At 65.1% G+C, this 22262-nt stretch overlaps 1 protein-coding gene across 1 annotated transcript; it reads right to left on the reverse strand.

Annotated features, from left to right (window-relative positions):
• Window positions 1–9109: 9109 nt before the first annotated feature.
• On the reverse strand, window positions 9110–10129 carry S1PR2 (sphingosine-1-phosphate receptor 2). Its single transcript, XM_088528166.1, has one exon. The coding sequence runs from the start codon at window positions 10127–10129 to the stop codon at window positions 9110–9112; it is 1020 nt and encodes a 339-aa protein (XP_088384292.1).
• Between the last annotated feature and the right edge of the window lie 12133 nt (window positions 10130–22262).

Below are 22262 nucleotides of genomic sequence, written 5' to 3' on the forward strand. Positions count from 1 at the left end.
TGCACGCATGCACACGTGTGCAGGCGGGGCATGCTTCCATGCACCCCTGTTTGCATGCACGCATGCACATGTATGCAGGCGGGGCACGCCTGCACGCGCCCCGGTTTGCATGCACGCGTGCACACGTGTGCAGGCGGGGCACGGTTCCACGCACCCCTGTTTGCATGCACGCATGCACACGTGTGCAGGCGGGGCACGCTTCCACGCACCCCTGTTTGCATGCACGCATGCACACGTATGCAGGCGGGGCAAGCTTCCACGCGCCCCGGTTTGCATGCACGCATGCACACGTGTGCAGGCGGGGCACGCCTGCAAGTGCCCCGGTTTGCATGCACGCATGCACACGTATGCAGGCGGGGCACGCTTCCACGCGCCCCGGTTTGCATGCACGCATGCACACGTGTGCAGGCGGGGCACGCTTCCACGCGCCCCGGTTTGCATGCACGCATGCACATGTGTGCAGGCGGGGCATGCTTCCACGCACCCCTGTTTGCATGCACACATGCACACGTGTGCAGGCGGGGCACGCTTCCACGCGCCCCTGTTTGCATGCACGCGTGCACACGTGTGCAGGCGGGGCACGCTTCCACGCGCCCCGGTTTGCATGCACGCATGCACACGTGTGCAGGCGGGGCACACCTGCACGCGCCCCTGTTTGCATGCACACATGCACACGTGTGCAGGCGGGGCACGCTTCCACGCGCCCCTGTTTGCATGCACGCGTGCACACGTGTGCAGGCGGGGCACGCTTCCATGCGCCCCTGTTTGCATGCACGCGTGCACACGTGTGCAGGCGGGGCACGGTTCCACGCGCCCCGGTTTGCATGCACGCGTGCACACGTGTGCAGGCGGGGCACGCTTCCACGCGCCCCTGTTTGCATGCACGCGTGCACACGTGTGCAGGCGGGGCACGCTTCCACGCGCCCCGGTTTGCATGCACGCATGCACACGTGTGCAGGCGGGGCACACCTGCACGCGCCCCTGTTTGCATGCACACATGCACACGTGTGCAGGCGGGGCACGCTTCCACGCGCCCCTGTTTGCATGCACGCGTGCACACGTGTGCAGGCGGGGCACGCTTCCATGCGCCCCTGTTTGCATGCACGCGTGCACATGTGTGCAGGCGGGGCACGCTTCCACGCACCCCTGTTTGCATGCACGCATGCACACGTGTGCAGGCGGGGCACGCTTCCACGCGCCCCTGTTTGCAAGCACGCATGCACACGTGTGCAGGCGGGGCACGCTTCCACGCGCCCCTGTTTGCATGCACGCGTGCACACGTGTGCAGGCGGGGCACGCCTGCACGCGCCCCAGTTTGCATGCACGCATGCACACGTATGCAGGCGGGGCACGCTTCCACGCGCCCCGGTTTGCATGCACGCATGCACACGTGTGCAGGCGGGTCACGCTTCCACGCGCCCCGGTTTGCATGCACGCATGCACACGTGTGCAGGCGGGGCACGCTTCCACGCGCCCCGGTTTGCATGCACGCATGCACATGTGTGCAGGCGGGGCACACCTGCACGTGCCCCTGTTTGCATGCACGCATGCACACGTGTGCAGGCGGGGCACGCTTCCATGCACCCCTGTTTGCATGCACGCATGCACACGCATGCAGGCGGGGCACGCTTCCACGCGCCCCGGTTTGCATGCACGCATGCACATGTGTGCAGGCGGGGCACGCTTCCACGCGCCCCGGTTTGCATGCACGCATGCACATGTGTGCAGGCGGGGCACACCTGCACGTGCCCCTGTTTGCATGCACGCATGCACACGTGTGCAGGCGGGGCACGCTTCCATGCACCCCTGTTTGCATGCACGCATGCACACGCATGCAGGCGGGGCACGCTTCCACGCGCCCCTGTTTGCAAGCACGCATGCACACGTGTGCAGGCGGGGCACGCTTCCACGCGCCCCTGTTTGCATGCACGCGTGCACACGTGTGCAGGCGGGGCACGCCTGCACGCGCCCCAGTTTGCATGCACGCATGCACACGTATGCAGGCGGGGCACGCTTCCACGCGCCCCGGTTTGCATGCACGCATGCACACGTGTGCAGGCGGGTCACGCTTCCACGCGCCCCGGTTTGCATGCACGCATGCACACGTGTGCAGGCGGGGCACGCTTCCACGCGCCCCGGTTTGCATGCACGCATGCACATGTGTGCAGGCGGGGCACACCTGCACGTGCCCCTGTTTGCATGCACGCATGCACACGTGTGCAGGCGGGGCACGCTTCCATGCACCCCTGTTTGCATGCACGCATGCACACGCATGCAGGCGGGGCACGCTTCCACGCGCCCCGGTTTGCATGCACGCATGCACATGTGTGCAGGCGGGGCACGCTTCCACGCGCCCCGGTTTGCATGCACGCATGCACATGTGTGCAGGCGGGGCACACCTGCACGTGCCCCTGTTTGCATGCACGCATGCACACGTGTGCAGGCGGGGCACGCTTCCATGCACCCCTGTTTGCATGCACGCATGCACACGCATGCAGGCGGGGCACGCTTCCACGCGCCCCGGTTTGCATGCACGCATGCACATGTGTGCAGGCGGGGCACGCTTCCACGCGCCCCGGTTTGCATGCACGCATGCACATGTGTGCAGGCGGGGCACACCTGCACGTGCCCCTGTTTGCATGCACGCATGCACACGTGTGCAGGCGGGGCACGCTTCCATGCACCCCTGTTTGCATGCACGCATGCACACGCATGCAGGCGGGGCACGCTTCCACGCGCCCCTGTTTGCAAGCACGCATGCACACGTGTGCAGGCGGGGCACGCTTCCACGCGCCCCTGTTTGCATGCACGCGTGCACACGTGTGCAGGCGGGGCACGCCTGCACGCGCCCCAGTTTGCATGCACGCATGCACACGTGTGCAGGCGGGTCACGCTTCCACGCGCCCCGGTTTGCATGCACGCATGCACACGTGTGCAGGCGGGGCACGCTTCCACGCGCCCCGGTTTGCATGCACGCATGCACATGTGTGCAGGCGGGGCACACCTGCACGTGCCCCTGTTTGCATGCACGCATGCACACGTGTGCAGGCGGGGCACGCTTCCATGCACCCCTGTTTGCATGCACGCATGCACACGCATGCAGGCGGGGCACGCTTCCACGCGCCCCGGTTTGCATGCACGCATGCACATGTGTGCAGGCGGGGCACGCTTCCACGCGCCCCGGTTTGCATGCACGCATGCACATGTGTGCAGGCGGGGCACACCTGCACGTGCCCCTGTTTGCATGCACGCATGCACACGTGTGCAGGCGGGGCACGCTTCCATGCACCCCTGTTTGCATGCACGCATGCACACGCATGCAGGCGGGGCACGCTTCCACGCGCCCCGGTTTGCATGCACGCATGCACACGTGTGCAGGCGGGGCACGCTTCCATGCACCCCTGTTTGCATGCACGCATGCACACGCATGCAGGCGGGGCACGCTTCCACGCACCCCGGTTTGCATGCACGCATGCACACGTGTGCAGGCGGGGCACGCTTCCATGCACCCCTGTTTGCATGCACGCATGCACACGCATGCAGGCGGGGCACGCTTCCACGCGCCCCGGTTTGCATGCACGCATGCACACGTGTGCAGGCAGGGCACGCCTGCACGCACCCCTGTTTGCATGCACGCATGCACACGCATGCAGGCGGGGCACGCTTCCACGCACCCCGGTTTGCATGCACGCATGCACACGTATGCAGGCAGGGCACGCTTCCACGCACCCCTGTTTGCATGCACGCATGCACACGTGTGCAGGCGGGGCACGCTTCCACGCGCCCCGGTTTGCATGCACGCATGCACGTCCGCACACACGCGCGCGCCCCGTGTCGCCACGCGGTGCCGGGGGCGGCCGCGGGAAGCCCCGTGACTCAGCGGCGCCGGCGGGAAGCGGAGGAGGCGGCCGGATTTCCCCCCGGCACCGCGGAGGCAGCGCCGGGAAACGTGGGGAGCAGTCGGGGGGCTCCGCAATGGGGCAGGAGCAACGCGAAGCGGAGCCGGGGCCCGGATGCGGCGGCTCCGTGCGGATGTGGCACTTGGTGGCCGCGTGTGGCGGGTGCCACGTGGCTTGTGGCCGCCACGGGTATCACGGGGTGCAAGCGCGTGCTGCAGCGTGCATGCGCTGCGTTTGCACTGCAAGAGTGCGCTGCACTGTGCGCACACTGCGGTGTGCATGCACTGAAGCGTGCGAGTGTGCACTGCAGCATTCGTGCACTGGGTTTGCACTGCAGCATGTGTGCACTGCAGTGCGCATGCTCTGCATTTGCACTGTGGCGAGCAAGTGTGCACTAGTGTGCAAGCGCGCTAACTGAGGTTGCACTGTGGCATGCTTGCATTGAGGCGCGCACTGCAGTGGGCTTGTGCTGCGTTTGCACTGCAAGTGTGCGCTGCACTGTGCGTGCATGGGATTTGCACTGTGGCGTGCATGCACTGAAGCATGTGTGTATTGCAGCATTCATGCACTGGGTTTGCACTGCAGCATGTGTGCACTGCAGTGCGCATGCTCTGCATTTGCACTGCGGCGAGCAAGTGTGCACTAGTGTGCAAGCGCGCTAACTGAGGTTGCACTGTGGCATGCTTGCATTGAGGCATGCACTGCAGTGGGCTTGCGCTGCAAGCGTGCAATGCAGTGTGCATGCACTGAGGTTGCACTGCAGCATGTGTGCATGCTCTGCATTTGCACTGCTGCGAGCAAGTGTGCACTAGTGTGCAAGCGTGTATAGAGTGCTTGCATTGAGGCTTGCACTGCAGTGGGCTTGTGCTGCGTTTGCACTGCAAGTGTGCGCTGCACTGTGCGTGCATGGGGTTTGCACGGTGGCATGCATGCACTGAAGCATGTGTGTATTGCAGCATTCATGCACTGGGTTTGCACTGCAGCATGTGTGCACTGCAGTGCGCATGCTCTGCATTTGCACTGCGGCGAGCAAGTGTGCGCTAGTGTGCAAGCACGCTAACTGAGGTTGCACTGTGGCATGCTTGCATTGAGGCATGCACTGCAGTGGGCTTGCGCTGCAAGCATGCAATACAGCATGCATGCACTGAGGTTGCATGCTTGCATGTGTGCATGCTCTGCATTTGCACTGCGGCAAGCAAGTGTGCACTAGTGTGCAAGCGTGTATAGAGTGCTTGCACTGCGGCGTGCTTGCATTGAGGCGCGCACTGCAGTGGGCTTGTGCTGCGTTTGCACTGCAAGTGTGCGCTGCACTGTGCGTGCATGGGATTTGCACTGCGGCGTGCATGCACTGAAGCATGTGTGTATTGCAGCATTCATGCACTGGGTTTGCACTGCAACATGTGTGCACTGCAGTGTGCATGCTCTGCATTTGCACTGCGGCGAGCAAGTGTGCACTAGTGTGCAAGCGCGCTAACTGAGGTTGCACTGTGGCATGCTTGCATTGAGGCATACACTGCAGTGGGCTTGCGCTGCAAGCATGCAATGCAGCATGCATGCACTGAGGTTGCATGCTTGCATGTGTGCATGCTCTGCATTTGCACTGCGGCGAGCAAGTGTGCACTAGTGTGCAAGCGTGTATAGAGTGCTTGCATTGAGGCTTGCACTGCAGTGGGCTTGTGCTGCGTTTGCACTGCAAGTGTGCGCTGCACTGTGCGTGCATGGGATTTGCACTGTGGCGTGCATGCACTGAAGCATGTGTGTATTGCAGCATTCATGCACTGGGTTTGCACTGCAGCATGTGTGCACTGCAGTGCGCATGCTCTGCATTTGCACTGCGGCAAGCAAGTGTGCACTAGTGTGCAAGCGCACAATGGAGTGTGTGCATTGAGGTTGCACTGCAGTGGGCTTGCGCTGCAAGCGTGCAATGCAGTGTGCATGCACTGAGGTTGCACTGCAGCATGTGTGCATGCTCCACATTAGCACTGCGGCAAGCACGCATGCACTAGTGTGCAAGCGTGTATAGAGTGTGTGCATTGAGGTTGCACTGCGGCGTGCTTGCATTGAAGCGTGCACTGCAGTGGGCTTGCGCTGCAAGCGTGCAATGCAGTGTGCATGCACTGAGGTTGCACTGCAGTGAGCAAGCGTGCACTAGTGTGCAAGCATGCTACAGAGTGCATGCACTGAGGTTGCACTGCGGCGTGCTTGCATTGAGGCGCGCACTGCAGTGGGCTTGCGCTGCAAGCGTGCAATGCAGCGTGCATGCACTGCAGCATGCATGCACTGTGGAGCGTGCACCAGCACACCAGCTTCGTCTGCAGCGCTGGCATCTGCCCACCCCTTCCCGGAGGCTTCGGGATCCCAAACTGCGGGATAACATTCTCCCGGGAATCCCGCGGATGGAGCGCACAAAGGACACGGAGGCCGATGGAAAAGCGAGGATTTAATGAGCGCGTCCTACAGGTCCCGGCGGCGGCTCCGCGGCGCCGGCGTGGGTGGCGCGTGGGGACACATATGCACGTGGGTGCACGTGGGTTAATGTATGTACAACTGGATGCACGGGGTGCACACGCATGCGCATCCAGGTGCAATTTACACCTGTAAGTGCACACACGTGCAGAAATGCACACGCAAATGGATGCACGCATGCAGTTTTGTGCACGTGTGCATGCACATGGATATGTGCACAGATGCATGCGCACGTGGGCCCATGCACATGCATGTGTGCACACAGTGGCTTATGCACAAGCGTGCACGCACATATGCGTCTGTGCACACATGGGCAGACACACGTGTGCACTTATGCACATATATAGAGACTTAAACATGTGTGAACACACTCACACACATGGGCCCACACATGTGCATGCGTGTGCATGCATGCAGACGTTTGTGCACGTATAGGCACATGCGTGCATGTACACAGACATACGCATGTTCATGCAAACATACATCCACACACAGACATATACATTCACACACAAACACATAGATTCACATACATGTACACAGACCCGTGCACACAGATTTATTCACACGTGTGCACGCGCAGGCATGCACACAAAGGCTTATGCACAAACGTGCACACGTAATGCATAGACACATGGACACAAGCATGCACACATACACATGCAGAGGCTTATGCACACGCATGCACACATATGCATGCACAGAGGCGCATGCACACATGTGCACGCATGTGCATGCACACATTGCCTTATACACACACATGCACACATATGCACGCATGCAGAGGCTTATGCACACGCATGCACACATATGCATGCACAGAGGCCTATGCACGCGTGTGCATGCACATCAACGTATCGGCTTATGCACATGCATGCACACATACGCATGCACAGAGACATATGCACACGTGTGCATGCATGCACATCCACACATCACCTTATGCACACGCGTGCACATATATGCACGCACAGAGGCTTATGCACACGTATGCACACATATGCACACATTGGCTTATGCACACATGTGCACACATGCATGCACAGGTTTATGCACATGCGTGCACACGCGTGTGCATGCACAGCGGCTTATGCACGCATGTGGATGTACATGCATGCACACATCAGCTTATGCACATATGCATGCACAGAGGCTTATGCACACGTGTGCACACATCGGCTTATGCACACGTGTGCACGCATCGGTGCGTGCACATGCGTGCACACGCGTGCATGCACAGAGGCTTATGCACACGTGTGCATGCACACATCGGCTTATGCACATGCGTGCACACGTGTGCACGCACAGAGGCTTATGCACACGTGTGCACGCGTGCACACATCGGTTTATGCACATGCATCCACATATGCATGCACAGAGGCTTATGCACATGTGTGCACACGTGTGCATGCACAGCGGCTTATGCACGCATGTGGATGTACATGCATGGACACATCGACTTATGCACACGCATGCACACATGCATGCACAGAGGCTTATGCACACGTGTGCACACATCAGCTTATGCACATGCGTGCACACATATGCACGCACAGAGACTTATGCACGCATGTGCATGCATGCACGTGCACACATCGGCTTATGCACACGCGTGCACACATATGCACACACAGAGGCTTATGCACACATATGCAGACATTGGCTTATACACGTGTGCACACAGGCATGCACAGAGGCTTATGCACACGCGTGCACACATCGGCTTATGCACACGTGTGCACACATGCATGCACAGAGGCTTATGCACATGTGTGCACACATCGGCTTATGCACATGCGTGCACACGCATGCATGCACAGCGGCTTATGCATGCATGTGGATGTACATGCATGCACACATCGGCTTATGCACACGTGTACACACATATGCACACATTGGCTTATACACGTGTGCACACAGGCATGCACAGAGGCTTATGCACACGCGTGCACACATCGGCTTATGCACACGTGTGCACGCGTGTGCATGCACAGAGGCTTATGCACACGCGTGCACACATATGAACACACAGAGGCTTATGCACGCGCATGCACACATTGGCTTATACACGTGTGCACACAGGCATGCACAGAGGCTTACGCACATGCATGCACACATCGGCTTATGCACACATATGCACACATGCATGCAGAGGCTTATGCACACGCGTGCACACATGCGCATGTGTGCACGCATGCACACATCGACTTATGCACATGCATGCACACATGCATGCACAGAGGCTTATGCACACGTGTGCACGCGTGTGCATGCACAGAGGCTTATGCACACGCGTGCACACATCGGCTTATGCACACATATGCACACATGCATGCAGAGGCTTATGCACACGTGTGCACGCGTGTGCATGCACAGAGGCTTACGCACATGTGTGCACACATCAGCTTATGCACACATATGCACACACGCATGCACAGAGGCTTATGCACACGCATGCACACATCGGCTTATGCACACGCGTGCACGCATGCACATGTGTGCACGCATGCACACATCGGTTTATGCACACGCATGCACACACGCATGCACAGAGGCTTATGCACACGCATGCACACATCAGTTTATGCACATGCATGCACACACGCATGCACAGAGGCTTATGCACACGCGTGCACGCATGCACATGTGTGCACGCATGCACACATCGGTTTATGCACATGCATGCACACACATGCACACGTACCAAGGCTGCGCACACCCCCCCGTACCGCACGCCGCGCCGCTCACACCGACGTGGTGCAGTCCCCCACCGGCCCCACTGCCAGCGGCACCGGTGGCACCGGCGGCGTCCCCCGTCCCCCCGCGTCCCCGCGCCGCCGCCGTTGCCGCCGTTGCCAGCAGCAGAGCATCCTGCGGAACTCGCGCCGCATGTCCTTGCTGCGCAGCGTGTAGATGAGCGGGTTGGCGGCCGAGTTGAGCGTGGCGAAGGCGAACACGTAGTTGGCGCGGCGCAGCAGGCGCGCGGCGCGCGCCGGGCAGCACGCGTCCAGCAGCAGCACCACGAAGGCGGGCAGCCAGCACACCACGAAGGCGCCCAGCACCAGCGTCACCGTCTTGAGCAGCGGCAGCGCCGGCGCGGCGGCGCCGCGGCTACCGCGCACCACGCAGTAAATGCGCCCGTACAGCGCGACCACGGCCAGCAGGATGAGCGTGAGCGCCGCCGCCACGAACAGCACGTAGCGGCGCGAGTAGAGCGGCAGCACCGTGGAACAGTCGGCGCGGTCGCGGAGGCAGTTCCATCCTAACGCCGGTAGCCCGCCGACCGCCGCCGCCACGGCCCAACAGGCGGCCACCAACAGCGCCACGCGGCGCCCGCCGCCGCCGTACAGGCGCACGCGCGTCACCGCCACGTGCCGCTCCACGGCGATGGCCAGCAGGCTGAACACGGAGGCGGCGAGCGCCGCGAAGGCCGTGCCCTCCCGCGCGAACCACTGCAGCGGCGTCAGGCGGAACGTGGCCGCGCCGGACAGCAGCACGTTGGCCATGAAGGCCAGGCCGGCCAGCAGGTCGGAGGCCGCCAGGTTGCCGATGAAGACGAACATGGCCGAGCGCAGGCGCTTGCTGCGGCACACGGAGGCCAGCACCAGGAGGTTCTCCAGCACCACGAGGCCGCACAGGAGGAGGATGAGCGCGGAGGCGGCGCGGCGCGCCGGGCCCGCGGCGCCGTCGGGGCCGCGCCGGGTGTAGTTGTAGTGCTCCCGGACCTTGTCCGGGTCCAGGTATTCCCGGTAGATGCTGCCCATGGCGGTGGGTGGGGGTCAGCGGCGCATGGCGGAGGCGGGATGGAGGGGAGGGCTGGGCCTCCGGGAGGGTGGAGTGGATGGAGGGGCTGGGGGGAAAGAGGGGAAATGTGGGAATGGGAATGGAGATGGGGACGTTGTGGGGATGGGGACAGGGACACCATGGGGATGGGAATGGAGATAGGGATGGGGACAGGGACATTGTGGGAATGGTGGGATGAGGGTTGAGGGCTCGGCCTCCGGGAGGCTGAAGTGGATGGAGGGGCTGGGGGAAAAGAGGGGAAATGTGGGAATGGGAATGGAGATAGGGATGGGGACACCGTGGGGATGGGAATGGAGATAGGGATGGGGACAGGGACACTGTGGGGATGGGGACACCGTGGGGATGGGAATGGAGATAGGGATGGGGAAAGGGAGACCATGGGGATGCGGGATGAGGGTTGAGGGCTCGGCCTCCGGGAGGCTGGAGTGGATGGAGGGGCTGGGGGAAAAGAGGGGAAATGTGGGAATGGGAATGGAGATGGGGAGACCGTGGGGATGGGGACAGGGAGACCATGGGGATGATGGGATGAGGGTTGAGGGCTCAGCCTCCGGGAGGCTGGTGCGAGAGGGAGGAAATGTGGGAATAGGAATGGAGATAGGGATGGGGACAGGGACACTGTGGGGATGGGGACACTGTGGGGATGTGGGATGGTGGGATGAGGGTTGAGGGCTCGGCCTCCAGGAGGCTGGTGTGGATGGAGGGGCTGGAGGAAAAGAGGGGAAATGTGGGAATGGGAATGGAGATGGGGATGGGGACAGGGACACCGAGACTGTGGGGATGGGGACACCGTGGGGATGCGGACACCGTGGGGATGTGGGATGAGGGTTGAGGGTTCGGCCTCCAGGAGGCTGGCGCGAGAGAGAGGAAATGTGGGAATGGGAATGGAGATGGGGAGACCGCGGGGATGGGAACACCATGGGAATGGGAATGGAGATAGGGATGGGGACAGGGAGACCATGGGGATGATGGGATGAGGGTTGAGGGCTCGGCCTCCGGGAGGCCGACGTGGATGGAGGGGCTGGGGGAAAAGAGGGGAAATGTGGGAATGGGAATGGAGATAGGGATGGGGACAGGGACACCGAGACTGTGGGGATGGGGACACCGTGGGGATGGGGACACCGTGGGAATGGGAATGGAGATAGGGATGGGGAAAGGGAGACCATGGGGATGATGGGATGAGGGTTGAGGGCTCGGCCTCCGGGAGGCTGGTGTGGATGGAGGGGCTGGGGGAAAAGAGGGGAAATGTGGGAATGGGAATGGAGATAGGGATGTTGTGGGGATGGGGACAAGGGGACCGTGGGGATGGGGACACCCTGGGGATGGGAATGGAGATAGGGATGTCATGGGGATAGGGACGGGGACACCATGGGGATGGGGACACCGTGGGGATGGGAACGGAGATAGGGATGGGGACAGGGAGACCGTGGGGATGGGGACAGCATTGGGATGGAGATGGAGGTGGGGATAGGGAATCCACAGGGATGAGGACACCATTGGGATGAGGATGGAGATACAGATAGGAAATCCATGGGAATGGAAACACTATGGGGATGGGAATGGAAATAGGAACGGGGACAGGGAGACCACGGAGACGGGGACAAGGAGACCATGGGGATGGGGACACCACTGGGATGGGGATAGAGATGGGGATAGGGAATCCATGGGGATGGGAATAGAAATAGGGCTGGGGACAGGGAGACCACGGGGATGGGGACAGGGAGAGACCATGGAGATGGGGACACCATTGGGATGGGGATAGGGAATCCATGGGGATGGGAATGGAGATCATGGGAAGGGAGATCATGGGGATGGGGACAGGGAGACCACGGAGATGGGGACCCCATTGGGATGGGGACAGCATTGGGAGGAGGATGGAGGTGGGAACAGGGAATCCATGGGGATGGGGATAGGGATGGGGACACCATTGGGATGAGGAAGGAGATGGGGACAGGGACACTGGGGGATGGGGACAGGGACACCATGGGGATGGGGACAGGAAAGGGGACATTACGGGGACAAGGACAAAGACGAGGTTGGAAACGCCATGGGGATGGGGACAGGGACACCGTGCGGATGAGGACCGGGACGGGGACACCGTGGGACGGGGACATCACGGGGATGGGGAGGGAGATGCCAGGCGGATGGGGACACCATGGGGACAGGGATGAGGCCAGCGGGGTGACAGGGACACCATGGGGACAGGGACACCCTATGGGGACAGGGACCCCCTATGGGGACAGGGACCCTCCATGGGGACAGGGACCCCCTATGGGGACAGGGACCCCCTATGGGGACAGGGATGAGGCCAGCAGGGTGACAGGGACACTATGGGGACAGGGACACCCTATGGGGACAGGGACACTCCAAGGGGACAGGGACACTATGGGGACAGGGACACCCTATGGGGACAGGGACCCTCCATGGGGACAGGGACCCTCCATGGGGACAGGGACCCCCTATGGGGACAGGGATGAGGCCAGCAGGGTGACAGGGACACTATGGGGACAGGGACACCCTATGGGGACAGGGACACTCCATGGGGACAGGGACACTCCAAGGGGACAGGGACACTCCAAGGGGGGGACAGGGACCCTCCATGGGGACAGGGACAGTGCAAGGGGGGGACAGGGACCCTCTATGGGGACAGGGACCCCCTATGGGGACAGGGACCCTCCATGGGGATGGGCAGGAAGCCCAACCCCCCCCCCCATTCCAGCCATTCCAGCCCCATCCCGGCAGCTCCCGGGATCCGGAGGAGGAGGAAGGGGGAGGAAGGGCCCCCGCCCCCGCCCCGCGGGCCCGTTCGGGTCCCGGCCCCGCCCCGAGGCCCCCCCCGGGACCGGGAACCGAACCCGGACGGAACCGGGACCCCCCCCCCCCGCCCCCGGTACCGGGAGGGGGCGGCTGGATCCGAACGGAGCCGCCGCCGTCGGAACCGGGATCCCGGGTGGAGGGGTCCGTCCCCCCCCGCCCCGGTCCCGTCGGGGGTCCCGGTACCGTCGGGGTCCCGGTCCCGTCGGGGTCCCGGTACCGTCGGGGTCCCGGTCCCGCCGCGGGTCCCGGTCCCGTCGGGGGTCCCGGTCCGTTAGGGCCGTTGGGCTCTTGCACAACCCGGGTCCGCTCGGGAGCGGGAAGTTCCCGGTGGCGGCGGCCGCCGCTCGGGCTCCCGTTTCCCGCCGCGGGACGGAGCGGGAAGGAGGGGAGCGGGCCGGACCGAACCGAACCGAACCGGGAGGGGCGGAACCGGCGCGGAGGGAGCCGCCACCGGAGGCCCCGGTACCGGGAGCTCCGTCCCGGTACCGGGAGCCGCGCGGGGATGGGGGGGGGGGTACGGGGTGGGGGCTCTTACCGGCCCCGGTAGCAGCGACGCTCCCGCCCGGCGGCCCCGGTTGCAACATGTGCGGCGGGGGCGGCGGGCGGGGCGGCCCCGGGCCCTCCCCCCACCCCCCCCCACGGCCCGTCCCGTCCCCGGACGCCTGGGCCCCCGAGGAGGGGGGAGGGGCGGGAGGGGGCGGGAGCGCCCGGACGCCGGGGCCCCCTGCCCGGGGCGGGGGGGGGGGGAGAGAGGAGGGAGGGGGGGGGAGCCCGGACACCGGGGCCCCTCGGGAGGTGGGGGGAAACGAGGGGGGGGGGGGGGGCCGGACACCGGGGCCCCTCGGAACGGGGGGGGAAACGGGGGGGGGGGGTCCCGGACGCCGGGGCCCCTCGGGGGGGGGGGTGGAGGGGGCGGGGGAGGGGCCCCGGACGCCTGGGCCCGCCCCCCCCCCTTCCTTGGTCCCCGGGACCGGGGGCGGGGCCGCTCTTCCCTCTCCCCCCCCCCCCGCGGGATCGGGCGCTTCTTCTCGCCACGCCCCCTCCTGCTCGCCACGCCCCCCTCTGGTTGCTCCGCCCCCGCCCTCCTCTCCCCGCCCGCCTCGTTCGCCCCGCCCCCTTCTAAGCCCCGCCCCCCCGCTCCCTCCCCCGCCCCCCTCCCCTCGCAGGCCGGAAGCGGCGCCCAGCTGACGTCATCGCCGCGCGACGCGGCGCCCCGCGCGCTCCTCGCCGCCCGCCTGCGCCGAACCGGAACCGGATCGCAGCGGACCGGAACCGGACCGGAACCGGAACCGGAACCACGATGCTGGCGAGGCCGCGGGCCGCGCTCTGGGCCTGGGCCAAGGCCGCCGCCTCCCGCCTGAGCAGCGGGGGGGCGGCGGGGCCAGGGGTCGGAGGTCAGGGGTCAGAGGTCAGCCGGTCTCCCCCCTCCCCGGCTCCGAGCGGCCCCCCCGGCCCCCCCAGCGCCCCCTGGAGCCGTGAGTTGGGGGGGCGGGGCCAATAGCGGGGGGCGGGGCTATGGGGCTGGGGGCGGGGCTATGGGGCTGGGGGGGCTCTGGGGGGATCGGGGGGTTCTATGGGGCGGGGGGGGATGGAGGGGGGATCTGTGGGGCTGGAGGGTCCCTGGGGGGATAGAGGGGGGGTCTATGGGGCTGGAGAGGGGTCTATGGGGCTGGGGGAGTGGAGGGGAGTCTATGGGGCTGGAGGGGGTGAGGGGGCTCTGGGGAGGATGGAGGGGGGTCTATGGGGCAGGGGGTCTATGGGGGGCTGGAGGGGGGGTCTATGGGGCAGGGGGCTTCTGTGGGGCTGGAGGGGGGATCTGTGGGGCTGGGGGGATGGAGGGGGGATCTATGGGGCTGGGGGTCTATGGGGGGATGGAGGGGGGTCTATGGGGCAGGGGGGATGGAGGGGGGTCTATGGGGCTGGGGGGCTGGAGGGGGGATATATGGGGCAGGGGGTTTCTGGGAAGATGGAGGGGGGTCTATGGGGCAGGGGGTCTGTGGGGCTGGAGGGGGATCTGTGGGGCTGGGGGGATGGAGGGGGGATCTATGGGGCTGGGGGTCTATGGGGGGATGGAGGGGGGTCTATGGGGCTGGGGGTCTATGGGGAGATGGAGGGGGGTCTATGGGGCTGGGGGGCTGGAGGGGGGATCTATGGGGCAGGGGGTTTCTGGGAAGATGGAGGGGGGTCTATGGGGCAGGGGGTCTCTGTGGGGCTGGAGGGGGGGGTCTGTGGGGCTGGGGGGATGGAGGGGGGATCTGTGGGGATGGGGGTCTATGGGGGGCTGGAGGGGGGGTCTATGGGGCAGGGGGTTTCTGTGGGGCTGGAGGGTCCCTGGGGGTATAAAGGGGGGGGGTCTATGGGGCAGGGGGTCTGTGGGGGGCTGGAGGGGGGAGTCTATGGGGCTGGGGGTTTCTGTGGGGCTGGAGGATCCCTGGGGGTATAAAGGGGGGGGGGGCTATGGGGCAGGGGGTCTGTGGGGCTGGAGGGGGGATCTGTGGGGCTGGGGGGATGGAGGGGGGATCTATGGGGCTGGGGGTCTATGGGAGGATGGAGGGGGGTCTATGGGGCTGGGGGTCTCTGTGGGGCTGGAGGGGGGATCTATGAGGCAGGGGGTTTCTGGGAAGATGGAGGGGGGTCTATGGGGCAGGGGGTCTCTGTGGGGCTGGAGGGGGGGGTCTGTGGGGCTGGAGGGATGGAGGGGGGATCTATGGGGCTGGGGGGATGGAGGAGGGTCTATGGGGCTGGGGGTATGGGTGGTGGTCTATGAGGCTGAGGGTCTATGGGGGGCTGAAGAGGGGGTCTATGGGGCAGGGGCTGGAGGGTCCCTGGGGGTGTAAAGGGGGGGGGTCTATGGGGCAGGGGGTCTCTGGGGGGCTGGAGGGGGATCTATGGGGCTGGGGGGATGGAGGGGGGTCTATGGGGCTGGGGGGGTCCCTGGGAATGGGGTCCCGGGATCCGGGCGCTCCATGGGGCAGCGGAACAACCGGCAGGGACGGGGGTCTGGGCAATCTATGGGGCAGGGGGACCAACAAGGGGGTCCCGGGGGGGCCCCGGGGGTGTCGCTGTCCAGGCAGGGGGGGCAGCACCGGGATGTCCCCCCCCCGCAGAGCGGCCCCCCCCGGTGCTGCGGGGCTGCTCCGCCCCCCTCCCGCCCGGACGCCGGGGCCCCGCGCAGGCCTGGGTGGAGTCGCTGCGGAGCCCCCGGGACACGCGGAGCGGCCTGGCCGAGCTGCACCCGGACGTGTTCGCGGTGACACCGCGGTGAGCGGGGACATGGGGGGACATGGGGACATGGGGACACCATGGGGACATGGGGACATGGGGACATCATGGGGACATCATGGGGACATGGGGACATCATGGGACACCCGGAGCGGCCTGGCCGAGCTGCACCCGGACGTGTTCGCGGTGACGCCGCGGTGAGCGGGGACATGGGGGGACATGGGGACATGGGGACATGGGGACATGGGGACACCATGGGGACATGGGGACACCATGGGGACATCATGGGGACATGGGGACACCATGGGGACATGGGGACATGGGGACATGGGGACATGGGGACACCATGGGGACATGGGGACATCATGGGGACATGGGGACATCATGGGACACGCGGAGCGGCCTGGCCGAGCTGCACCCGGACGTGTTCGCGGTGACACCGCGGTGAGCGGGGACACGGGGACATGGGGACACCACGGGGACACCATGGGGACATGGGGACATCATGGGGACACCATGGGGACATCATGGGGACATGGGGACATCATGGGACACGCGGAGCGGCCTGGCCGAGCTGCACCCGGACGTGTTCGCGGTGACACCGCGGTGAGCGGGGACACCATGGGGACACCATGGGGACATGGGGACATGGGGACATGGGGACATGGGGACATGGGGACATCATGGGACACCCGGAGCGGCCTGGCCGAGCTGCACCCGGACGTGTTCGCGGTGACGCCGCGGTGAGCGGGGACATGGGGACAGCATGGGGACATCATGGGGACACCATGGGGACAGCATGGGGACATCATGGGGACATCATGGGGACATCATGGGGACACCATGGGGACATCATGGGACACCCGGAGCGGCCTGGCCGAGCTGCACCCGGACGTGTTCGCGGTGACACCGCGGTGAGCGGGGGGACCATGGGGACATGGGGACACCATGGGGACATGGGGACACCACGGGGACATGGGGACATCATGGGGACATCATGGGGACATCATGGGGACATCATGGGGACATGGGGACATGGGGACATGATGGGGACATCATGGGACACCCGGAGCGGCCTGGCCGAGCTGCACCCGGACGTGTTCGCGGTGACACCGCGGTGAGCGGGGGGACCATGGGGACACCATGGGGACATGGGGACATCATGGGGACACCATGGGGACATGGGGACATCATGGGACACGCGGAGCGGCCTGGCCGAGCTGCACCCGGACGTGTTCGCGGTGACACCGCGGTGAGGGGGGACATGGGGACATCATGGGGACATGGGGACATCATGGGGATATGGGGACATGGGGACACCATGGGGACATGGGGACACCACGGGGACACAGGGACATGGGGACATGGGGACATCATGGGGACACCATGGGACACCATGGGACACCCGGAGCGGCCTGGCCGAGCTGCACCCGGACGTGTTCGCGGTGACACCGCGGTGAGGGGGGACATGGGGACACCATGGGGACACAGGGACATGGGGACACCATGGGGACATGGGGACATCATGGGACACGCGGAGCGGCCTGGCCGAGCTGCACCCGGACGTGTTCGCGGTGACACCGCGGTGAGCGGGGACATGGGGACACCATGGGGACATGGGGACAGCATGGGGACATGGGGACATGGGGACATCATGGGGACATCATGGGGGCATGGGGACACCATGGGGACATGGGGACATCATGGGACACGCGGAGCGGCCTGGCCGAGCTGCACCCGGACGTGTTCGCGGTGACACCGCGGTGAGAGGGGACATGGGGGGACCGCGGGGACACAGGGACCGCACAGGGACACCGGGACCCGTGGGGACACCTGGGGACACCTGGAACCACAGGGACCGCACAGGGACACCGGGATCTTGGGGACACCTGGACCCACGGGGACCCCAGAGACACCCCCGCAGAGCCCCCACCTCGTCCCCACGGCCCCCCTGTCCCCATGTCCCCCCCCCGTGTCCCCATGCCCCCGTGGGGACCCCGTGTCCCTCCCCGCAGTCTGGACGTGCTCCACGCCGTGGTCACCTGGCAGAAGAACTACAAGCGCATCGTGAGTCCCCCGCGTGTCCCCATGTCCCCTCCGTGTCCCCTCCGTGTCCCCTCCGTGTCCCCGTGTCCCCCTCGTGTCCCCTCCGCATCCCCGAGTCCCCCCCGCGTCCCCTCTGCGTCCCGCTGTGTCCCCATGTCCCCTCCGCGTCCCCATGTCCCCTCCGTGTCCCCTCTGTGTCCCCTCCGCGTCCCCACATCCCCGAGTTCCCTCCGTGTCCCCTCTGTGTCCCCTTCTGTCCCTATGTCCTCCCATGTCCCCTCCGTGTCCCCTCCGCGTCCCCACATCCCCGAGTCCCCTCCGTGTCCCCTCTGTGTCCCCTTCTGTCCCCATGTCCCCATGTCCCCTCTGTGTCCCCTCCGCGCCCCCATGTCCCCCTGCGTCCTTGTGTCCCCTCTGCATCCCCGTGTCCCCCCCGTGTCCCCTCCACGCCCCCCCATGTCTCCCCCGTGTCCCTGTGTCCCTTTCTGTCCCCGCATCCCCTCTGTGTCCCCTTTGTGTCCCCTCCAGCCCCCATGTCCCCCCACATGTCCCCGTATCCCCCCTATGTCCCCGTGTCCCTGTGTCCCCCCCATGTCCCCGTGTCCCCATGTCCCCCCCACGTCCCCGTGTCCCCTCCATGTCCCCGTGTCCCTCCATGTCCCCGTGTCCCTTCCGTGTCCCTGTGTCCCCGTGTCCCTCACCGTGTCCCCATGCACCTTCATGTCCCCGTGTCCCCCCACATCCCCGTGTCCCCGTGTCCCTCCATGTCCCCATGTCCCTCCATGTCTTCATGTCCCTGTGTCCCTCCACGTCGCTGTGTCCCCTCCCCACGTCCCCATGTCCCACCATGTCTCCATGTCCCCATGTCCCTGTGTCCCCCCCCACATCCCTGTGTCCCTGTGTCCCTCCCCGTGTCCCCACGTTCCCCCGTGTCCCCGTGTCCCTCCACGTCCCCGTGTCCCTCCCATGTCCCCGTGTCCCTCCCATGTCCCCGTGTCCCTCCATGTCCCCATGTCCCCGTGTCCCCCCCACATCCCGATGTCCTTCCACGTCCCCGTGTCCCCACGTGTCCCCGTGTCCCTCCACGTCCCCATGTCCCCATGTCCCTCCATGTCGCCGTGTCCCCCCCATGTCCCTGGGGCCCCCCACGTCCCCGTGTCCCCCCCATGTCCTCCCCACATCCCCTGTCCCTCCATGTCCCCGTGTCCCTGTGTCCCCCCCGTGTCCCCACGTCCCCGTGTCCCTGCACGTCCCTGTGTCCCTTCATGTGCCTGTGTCCCCCCTGTGTCCCCATGTCCCTCTACATCCCCGTGTCCCCCCATGTCCCCGTGTGCCCCCATGTCCCTGTGTCCCTCTATGTCCCTGTGTCCCCTCATATCCCCCCATGTCCCCGTGTCCCTCCATGTCCCTGTGTCCCCCCATATCCCCCCATGTCCCTGTGTCCCCCCATGTCCCCGTGTGCCCCCATGTCCCCGTGTCCCTCCATGTCCCTGTGTCCCCTCATATCCCCCCATGTCCCCGTGTCCCTCCATGTCCCCGTGTCCCCCCGTGTCCCTGTGTCCCCCCATGTCCCTGTGTCCCCCCATATCCCTCCATGTCCCTGTGTCCCCCCATATCCCCCCATGTCCCTGTGTCCCTCCATGTCCCCGTGTCCCCCCCATGTCCCTGTGTCCCCCCATATCCCTCCATGTCCGCGTGTCCCCCCATGTCCCCGTGTCCCTCCATGTCCCCGTGTGCCCCCATGTCCCTGTGTCCCCCCCATGTCCCTGTGTCCTCCCATATCCCTCCATGTCCCTGTGTGCCCCCATGTCCCCGTGTCCCTCCACGTCCCCGTGTCCCCCCCACATCCCCATATCCCTCCATGTCCCTGTGTGCCCCCATGTCCCCATGTCCCTCCACGTCCCCGTGTCCCCCCCACATCCCCGTGTCCCTCCATGTCCCTGTGTTCCCCGGTGTCCCCACGTCCCCGTGTCCCTGTGTCCCCCCCGTGTCCCCCCGTGTCCCCACGTGTCCCCGTGTCCCCGCAGAGCCACGCGCGGGTGAAGACGCGGGCCGAGGTCCGGGGGGGCGGCCGGAAGCCCTGGCGCCAAAAGGGAACGGGAAGAGCCCGGCACGGGAGCATCCGCTCCCCTATATGGAGAGGAGGTGAGCGGGAATACCGGGAATACCGGGAATGGGAGCGCAACGGGAGCATCCGCTCCCCTATATGGAGAGGAGGTGAGCGGGAATACCGGGAATACCGGGAATGGGAGCGGCATGGGAGCATCCGCTCCCCTATATGGAGAGGAGGTGAGCGGGAATACCGGGAATACCGGGAATGGGAGCGGCACGGGAGCATTCGGTCCCTTATATGGAGAGGAGGTGAGCGGGAATACCGGGAATACCGGGAATGGGAGCGGCACGGGAGCATCCGCTCCCCTATATGGAGAGGAGGTGAGCGGGAATACCGGGAATAGCGGGAATGGGAGCGGCACGGGAGCATCCGCTCCCCGATCTGGAGAGGAGGTGAGCGGGAATACCGGGAATGGGAGCAGCGCGGGAGCATCCGCTCTCCCATATGGAGAGGAGGTGAGCGGGAATACCGGGAATGCCGGGAATGGGAGCGGCACGGGAGCATCCGCTCCCCTGTGTGGAGAGGAGGTGAGCGGGAATACCGGGAATAGCGGGAATGGGAGCGGCACGGGAGCATCCGCTCCCCGATCTGGAGAGGAGGTGAGCGGGAATACCAGGAATACCGGGAATGGGAGCGGCACGGGAGCATCCGGTCTCCCATATGGAGAGGAGGTGAGCGGGAATACCGGGAATGGGAGCGGCACGGGAGCATCCGCTCCCCCGTGTGGAGAGGGGGTGAGCAGGAATACCGGGAATACCGGGAATGGGAGCGGCGCGGGAGCATCCGGTCCCCTATATGGAGAGGAGGTGAGCGGGAATACCGGGAATACCGGGAATAGCGGGAATGGGAGCGGCACGGGAGCATCCGCTCTCCCATATGGAGAGGAGGTGAGCGGGAATACCGGGAATACCGGGAATAGCGGGAATGGGAGCGGCACGGGAGCATCCGGTCCCCTATATGGAGAGGAGGTGAGCGGGAATACCGGGAATACCGGGAATAGCGGGAATGGGAGCGGCACGGGAGCATCCAGTCCCCTATATGGAGAGGAGGTGAGCGGGAATACCGGGAATAGCGGAAATGGGAGCGGCACGGGAGCATCCGGTCCCCTGTATGGAGAGGAGGTGAGCGGGAATACCGGGAATAGCGGGAATGGGAGCGGCACGGGAGCATCCGGTCCCCTATATGGAGAGCAGGTGAGCGGGAATACCGGGAATACCGGGATGGGAGCGGCACGGGAGCATCCGGTCCCCGATCTGGAGAGGAGGTGAGCGGGAATACCAGGAATACCGGGAATGGGAGCGGCACGGGAGCATCCGCTCCCCGATCTGGAGAGGAGGTGAGCGGGAATACCGGGAATACCGGGAATGGGAGCGGCACGGGAGCATCCGGTCTCCCATATGGAGAGGAGGTGAGCGGGAATACCGGGAATGGGAGCGGCACGGGAGCATCCGCTCCCCCGTGTGGAGAGGGGGTGAGCAGGAATACCGGGAATACCGGGAATGGGAGCGGCGCGGGAGCATCCGGTCCCCTATATGGAGAGGAGGTGAGCGGGAATACCGGGAATACCGGGAATAGCGGGAATGGGAGCGGCACGGGAGCATCCGCTCTCCCATATGGAGAGGAGGTGAGCGGGAATACCGGGAATACCGGGAATAGCGGGAATGGGAGCGGCACGGGAGCATCCGGTCCCCTATATGGAGAGGAGGTGAGCGGGAATACCGGGAATAGCGGGAATAGCGGGAATGGGAGCGGCACGGGAGCATCCAGTCCCCTATATGGAGAGGAGGTGAGCGGGAATACCGGGAATAGCGGAAATGGGAGCGGCACGGGAGCATCTGGTCCCCTATATGGAGAGCAGGTGAGCGGGAATACCGGGAATACCGGGATGGGAGCGGCAC

Source organism: Tinamus guttatus, unplaced genomic scaffold (genome assembly GCF_059628265.1).
Source record: "Tinamus guttatus ecotype Peru unplaced genomic scaffold, ASM5962826v1 Tinamus_guttatus_pri_ptg000305l, whole genome shotgun sequence".
NCBI lineage: Eukaryota > Metazoa > Chordata > Aves > Tinamiformes > Tinamidae > Tinamus > Tinamus guttatus.